Here is an 8,070-nt window from a genome sequence, read left to right as displayed (position 1 = left end):
ACCAGCCCACAGCGCGAAACACACTACACTGCTGCACATGACGGCACAGGGAGTGGAAGGGTCAATCTCATCAAACCACTCCAGACCATTAGGATTTTTTTATTTTTTTGCACGGACATTGCATTTTTATATATTCCCTCCAAATTATCATTAACATAATGCAAAAATATCTTTGTCATTACCTTAACGCAAAAAAAAAGATATACATTTAATTAAATTAATATTATTCAAATTATAAAATATGTATATCATGCTAGCATTTTCTTTTTTTGTACTTTTGTAAAGTCTTCCTTTTTAATTGTAATAGTGATGCAACTCATTCCATTATAGTAATTTCTACTGTAATGCATTAATATTGCTATAATACCATAATTTAAATGATAACACATTCATGGTTATAAATCATGGTAGTATTTGTTTTATTTTAATTACTTTTTGAAATTTTTCATTGAATTGATCATTTATATGGTACAATATTGTATTATAATAGATATTTTCTACTGTAATAAATCATTTTTATCTTTATTCATATTTTACTGTATTACTACAAGCCATTCATTTTTTGAAAATGTTTTACTATATTACATAAATGTCTAACATGATTTGATTTGGCATTTGGCATGTGTTACCAGGAGAAACTTTTGTGTTCTTTCGCAAATGCTTTGCGTTCGGCCATCAAACTTTGGATTTCCTCGCAAAACTTTTGTGTTATGCTTTGCGTTCGGCCATCAAACTTTGGATTTCCTCGCAAAACTTTTGTGTTTTTGATTTGATCTGATTTGGCATGTGTTGTATGATACCAGGAGAATCACCTTTGAAAATAATAGGAAATATATTTACAGTTTAAAAATACTGAAATGTCATAAAATAGTGTCCCAATACAAAAGTATAAATTTTACTGAAGGAGGCCCAAGAAATTGCTAGTCAATTTCACAATTAATTACAAAGAAATGGCAAGTAATTTTGAACATTTTTAAGTAGAAAGACTAAAATAGCATTTTCTTGTAAAATATGCTTCAATAATCTTTGTCTAAATATACAACTTATATATATATATATATATATATATATATATATATATATATATATATATATATATATATATAATATTTATTTTTGGTTTAGAGTAACATATGGACATGTTTTCAAGAGATTCACTACTAAACATGATAATATGTTAAAATTATTATAATGACTAATAACATTATCATCATCAAAAGGATAGCAAAACAATATCTCAGACCCGGGCCGTGTTTATACACCTGATCATATTTCGGAGGTGTCCTTTCTGAACACACGCTGCCCTGCACACTAGAGGGCGCTTTCCCAGTCCCCTTGCCTGAGAGGCGCAGGTCATCATTGAGAACAGGTGTAGCGGGCGACTTTCTGCACATTCACACATGCTCTCTCTCTCTACGGGCAAACAGTGTTGTGTTAATTATAACAAAGCTTGTTTGATGGCACGCGTTCCTTTCATAGCTCGACGGGCCTCCACCACACACACACACACACACACACACACACACACACACACACACACACACACACACACACACACACGCACGCACACTTTGGCTTATGTTCAGAATGTAGTATTAGCATACTGCTTACTGATCATACTTGTGTATTTCCTCTGAAATGGCTTAAAAGAGTAAGAACCAGTTTTGTAATAGAAGAATTATTGTTGAAAGAAATTTTCAAAATGTCTAATGAAAGAATTAAGTGAAAGACATACTTTACTAATGTTCACTTATATATGCAACAACATAGCCTACATTTTCCTAACTAAAAACAACAAAAATTAAAACTAATAACAAATGTCATGTGGGGAAATTTTTGAGTGATGATACTAATGGTAATGTTGCTTAATTTTACATTAGCAAGAAAAATGAGTACGAAAGAAATGAATGGTTGATTGAAAATTATACCACAAATATGTATGTTTTACAACCCTAAGTTATTAAAAAGTTATTTCTAAATGTTGTCTGAACATTTCAACACGAGGTTTTTGTCTTGGTTATGCGAACGTTATGGAAACATTCCCATTTTGCAAACATTAACTTTTGAATGTTCTCTGAAACAAGTAGTAATGTATAAAAACATTAAATGAACATCCAACTGAAAAAGTTCCAAAGAATGTCTTTGCACAAACGTTATTAAAGACCAGATAACTATAAATTAGTGTTACCGTAAGAACGTGAACATTGCCAAAACATTAGCTGAAGTTCTGGGAACGTTCTGTTAGCCGGGTTAGCAGAACAATCAAATAATGTTAAAAACGTGTGTATGTTAAACGTAGCGCATGTAGAGGAGCCTACTAGAATGCTATTCCAATTTCCTTTGTTTAAAAATAAATCTTTCCCACACAGATATAGTTTCTGCAAAAACGTAAAAAGACTTTGCTGTGTGTTGACAAGTGAAGCAAACGTTAAAAGAGGAAGAAGCTCTTTTCAGTAATGTTTACAGTCTGTTGTAAGCCATCACAGCTGACATATAGTGGGGCTCTTTGTTGTAATATTTACAGGATGGGTGGGGACCACTTCATTCGATTTCAACTTGTTGCCTCCTATTTCCATAATTAAGTTTTATTCATTCTCTCCTCACTTGTTTGCTGAGCTTGAACTCTCTGTTTTAGCTCAGGCTAGCGAGGCCTAGACAACACTTGAGCTGAGAAAACAACTAGTTTTGCTTCTGGACAGATATTCATCCTCACAGCCTGGTTTCACTAGCGTCGGATTGAAGTGTACTATTACTTAAGGTCCTAAGTAGACCTAACTTGAAATTTATAGACAGACACATTATATATTTTCTCTCAGAAAAAAAGGTACAAAAGCTGTCACTGTGGCGGTACCTTTTCAAAAGGTATACCTATGTACCTAAAGAGTGCATATTAGTCCCTCAAAGGTACATATTGGTACCAAAAGTGTACATATTATTACCTAAATGGTACATATTAAAACCATTTAGAAGGGCACTTTCCCATTGACAGCTTTTGTACCTTTTCTTCTGAGAGTGTACTGGAACTATAGGCCAGTCAATTCAACAAGTACAGGTTGAAGTATCAGATTTTAATGCCCATTGCAAATATCTAAATTCAGATTGGCAATATAATGCTGATATATCAGTCCTTCCAGAAAAATGAGAGTTTTTGTGTGATTGTTGCGGGCAAAAATCCTTGATTATGCGGCACGCTTTCTTAAAAAATGCGATGGAATATGCGGGATATTTATGCACATTTTATGCGATGAAATTGCGGGAACTTGCAAAAATTGCGAAAAATTGCAAAAACTGCGGTTTGATGAAAAAGAGAGAAAAAAGTGATTCCCCCAACACCCTGTTCTCACTAGGCTACTACCTTAATGTAAAGAGTCTTTCTTATTACTTCCTATGATGAGCAAGCAAACTATATCACAGAAAGTGCTGGAATATTTCAGTTCTCATCTTGTTTTATTTCAGACCTTAATAAACGCATTGCTCAAACTTACAAAACATTGATGAGTCAAACAAGTTCTGTAGCTTTACAAAAGGAATATGCTACAACTTCTGTAAAAATGAATAAATAAAATATTAATAAAATAAAATGTGTGCTTCCTGTTTTACAGCTTTCCGATGATGTTCACGTTACGTCACTAACGTTCCCATGGCAACAGGGGAAACCGGGTGCTCTTGTGTGAAGTCAACGCTACATTTTTCAACTTTCTGCTAAGATATATGTGACTTTTTTGCAACGAAAATGAGGGGATTATGAAATCCTGCAAGACCCACATATTTTGCGCTGAAATCGGCAATTTATGCGGCGAAAGTGCGGAGTATTTGAAAAAATGCGGCCCCCGCATAAATATGCGGACTTTGGCTGATTATGCATTGAATTATGCGATCGCATAATTGCGTTTTTCTGGAGGGACTGATATACTGTACATAATGCAAAATGTGTACAATCCAATTTGATGAAAGTTTACATTTGCAATTTTTTAAATAATATAACGCGCACAGATGAATTGTTAATAATAAGACCACAAGCATGTAAGAAATTAAAAAGGTCAAGTAAATAAGTCTGTTGTAATTGTAATTTGATGTCACTCTTTCCCGTTATTAACAAAATCTTCCGTCATTTACGACTCAACGCTTCGCCAACGTTAATGGAAATTTCCGTGTTTTCACTGTGTTAAGGTAGGGGGCGCTATTACACATCCTCTGAAAGAGTACAGAATCTCCGGATCAAAACGCATGTGAAGGAGAAGCAGAAACAAGCGATAGCATATGTAATCAGATACATATATAAAATAACACGATCATCAACATTACACAGTATATAAATCAAAACTGCCTAATGTTACTGAATGAAATGTCGACCCAGGATGAGCTCATAAAAAAATTATGCATGAAGCAAGAATAAAACCTTGTTGTTGTTTTTGTTTAAAAATTAAACTTGAACATATTTTATTTCAGGTAGAAACATTTTAGTTTGTTAATGATAGCGATATCAAACATACATTTTACACAAATAATATAACTTATCAAAAAAAACTGAACACGGAGGACGTAGGCCTATCTATTCAAGTCAAACCAGAATAACTATTGGATCAATGAATTAACCTCAAATTGACTCAATTGTTGGTCTGTCAGTACTGCAACGCTTCAGGAAATTTCCAAAGGTTCACAAACTAAAAACAAGAAATTCAAATGTACTGCGAGAACAAAGCTCGGGTCTCAAGAGAACCGAAATGTTTCATCGAGCACTTTAGCATCTCTAATGGGAATGGGCATGATATTTGCTCTGAAGCAAATACAAACATCTCTTTGTTTTGCTAATCATCTCAGATCTAACATAACACAGTCGTTTATTCAGAATAAAAGAGTGAAGTCCTACCTCCTGGCTTGTGTCATTCACCCGAGGTCTTCTTCACTCCTGCTACTGACGACTGTAATGCTCACACTGACAGCGCTTTTATGCTTCAAATCCAATGATACTGACGTGACTCAATCTACTCTTCTCCGTATTTATGATCACTCACTCAACACTCAACGTTTATCAACTGCTGGAAACACTGACACACTCACACTTCACAGAATAAGGAGACGAGGAGGGAACATTTTGGGTTTAAATCTGATTTACAGCATTGCTCTGCCTTGATTCATTCATGCGTCATCAATTATTTCAAGAGTGTTTTAAAGCATTATGACAATCAGTTATTTTTTGGAATAATTTGCAATGATAATCACCACAAAATACTTAAAACAAATACATTTATGCAGAAAGTTATGAACAAATGTTCTTCCAGTAATGTGATCTGGTCTTTAATAGTGTTCTGAAAACATTAGCAAAAAACGTTATTTAGAAATCGTTCATGAAATGTTGTTTTTTCCTGAAACGTTTTTCTAACGTTCAGAGAACATTCACAAGTAACATTACCATGTTTGCAAAACAACGTTTGTTTAACCAAAAATAAAAAAACTTTTTAAAACGTTAAAAACATTTAATGTTCTGAACATTCAGAGAACATCCAGAAAGGAAAACGTTTTCATAACTTAATGGGAACGTTAGCAGAATACATTATTTATCTGACATAACATACACAACTAGATTGGAAATGTTGTTCCAGGTCACATTTAAAAATAAAATATAATTTTCTTAAACAATAATTTGTATGTTTTCCAGTAAATAAAGAAAACTAGCATTCAGTCATGTTGTTGTATACTGAATATTAAATGAATTCATAACAGAACATACAGATATCTATATTATATGACCACAATAAGGCTCAAAGAAGCAATAACAGCAATAAGTAACTTATAATAAGTTAAATGTGCAATAACTGTGCTGTTGTTTAATTCATCTTGTTTTAAGAGCTTTTACTGAAAAACAAGTGGCGCTCACTTACTATCTCCAGTTGGTGTCAGGAATACTGTGCGCCGTAGACATGAGCGATCTTCTGCTTCCTGTATTTAGTGGGATCTGTAACATCTTACACTGACTCAGGACATTTCAAGGCATTTATGCTTACTAAGGTTTTAAAGTTACACTCCCATTCAAAAGTTTGTGGTTGGGAAGATTTTCTAATGTTATAAATAAAAAGCCTCTACATCTAGTATAAATAAAGTCTCTAATGCTCAGCAAGGTTTGCACCAATGAGGTTCATTCTCGTGTTACGCAGCGCGCTTGAGCTTCTGCGAGAACCAATGAGGCTCGTCATATTTTTCATTTTTTCATTTTTGGGTAAACTAACTAACCCTTTAAAATTAAATGTATTCCTGTGATCGACGCTGAATGTTCAGTATCATTACTCCACTCTTCAGTGTCTCATGATCCTTTAGAAATCATTCTAAAATGATTATTTTATTCTCAAGAAACATTTCTGATTATTATCAATGACGAAAACATATTTTTTTGTTGAAACCATGATAAAAAAAAATCAGGATTTAAAACAAAAAAGCATTTATTTGAAATAAAAAGTATTTTATTACATTATAAATGTCTTTGCTGTCACTTTTGATCGCTTTAATGCATACTTGCTGTATAAAAGTATTTTTTGAAGGCAAACTGCATGACAAATCAAGTCCGCACAGACGAGCATGGTTAATACGAATGCACGTTTGAAGATTCACGCCTGAATCTGTTTTGGGAATTTTGGGAGGGTCAAAGAACAACAAAACAGGAACTCTTGAAATCTGACTAAGGAGTTGCGCTGATGACCACCTAAAAATACACTCCACCGTTCCGGTGTCTTGCGTCAAACTCCCGACCACAGCGGCCTTGTAATCGACAAAACTATGAAAAATCAAACCACCTTGCACGTCCTTATCTGTTATTATGCAACGAATCAACCGCTGAGAACAATCATCTTCCGTCTCTGCCCTTTAAGAGGAAGAGTAGCCTATCTGTTGAACACCTCATCACAATCAAAACACGGTTCATGAATGAAAATAGCAGTTTCAAGGAAAGAGAGGATTGTGAGGATGTGAGGGATGTGAGGCTGTTCTCAATGCAAACACCTGTTCCTGCCATCAATATCAAGAGCGCAAAACTACCTCTGATATCTGGACACCAGTCCCAAATGCCATTGGCTTCATGATTCTCTTAAAGGGATAGTTCACCGCAAAATGAAAACTCTGTCAGTAATTGCCCAGCCTGATGTCGTTCATCTCCCGAACACAAATGAAGATATTTTTGATGAAATCTGAGTGTTTTCTGACCCCTCCATAGTCAGCAACCCAACAGCCACTTTAAAGGCCCAGAATGGTAGTAAAAACATTGTTCAGAGTCCAATCATGACCAATCGCTGTTTATGTATTAAAATCAGAATCATTCTCGCGTTTCGAAGCTTCACTGGATATTTGACGGACATTGTCAGACTAGAGAGATGTTAGCGGACATCTGTGTGAGAAAGAGACACTAATGCCCGATTCAACAGGCATTAAACATGCATCAAGCACATCGACACATAAACTCAAGCGTGAATAGCAAAAATAGACTGAGCCAAACAAACAGGGTTCCCACATCTTTTGAACGACTTTCCCAGTCATTTACAGTGGGTTATGATTTTAAAAGTCGTACTCACAAATAGCAAATAGCAAAAAGAGAGATAGATATACTATAGAAATGTCCTCGTACATTTTCAAGGTGTTTTCCATGCCTAAAAATCACAAAAATCCCTGATAATGGTTTTCTATGATCATGAGAACCTTATAAAACACATATACAAACAAAAGCAAAATAACAGAACTTTATAGTAAAAGTTGGCGTCCTATTGTGATCCGACACCAGTTATTACGCTCAATGTTTTAGCAACAACCCAAAATAACCCCTAAAATCCATGCGCTGCATCTGAGATATTAGCCTGCACTTCTACATTGACGTGGTTAATTTTCACCTTGGCGGCCTCAGCGTCTGCCTCGTCTAAATAAAGATCTCTCCGTCTGCCAATGAAGCTTCACGGACCTCCGTCACGGTGAACCAGGCTCGAGCTAAAGCTTCAGTGTGTGACTGCGTGTGTATACTGTACATCACTAACAGATGCAGTCGCACACGCATCTGTGAACATCAGCAAAGCATGCCCAGATATACATCTA

General features: G+C 35.0%; 1 protein-coding gene across 6 annotated transcripts in view; it reads right to left on the bottom strand.

The window, feature by feature from the left end:
* Positions 1 to 8,070, bottom strand: part of mitfb (melanocyte inducing transcription factor b) — a 58,242-nt gene that overhangs the window by 48,332 nt on the left and 1,840 nt on the right. The window contains exon 1 of one of the 6 annotated variants that reach the window (XM_077204691.1): positions 5,883 to 5,967. The exons of 4 other annotated variants lie outside the window; for them this stretch is intronic. In XM_077204691.1, the coding sequence (XP_077060806.1) occupies positions 5,883 to 5,965 (83 nt within the window). In that variant the 5' untranslated portion in view covers positions 5,966 to 5,967. Of the gene's footprint in view, positions 1 to 5,882; positions 5,968 to 8,070 lie in introns of those variants that run through there. One more of the 6 variants, XM_077204694.1, reaches the window with a different exon arrangement.

Source organism: Siphateles boraxobius, unplaced genomic scaffold (assembly GCF_051911475.1).
Source record: "Siphateles boraxobius isolate OS27281-9 unplaced genomic scaffold, OSU_SipBor_1 50, whole genome shotgun sequence".
NCBI classification, from domain to species: domain Eukaryota; kingdom Metazoa; phylum Chordata; class Actinopteri; order Cypriniformes; family Leuciscidae; genus Siphateles; species Siphateles boraxobius.
This window is presented reverse-complemented; position numbering and strand designations above follow the sequence as displayed.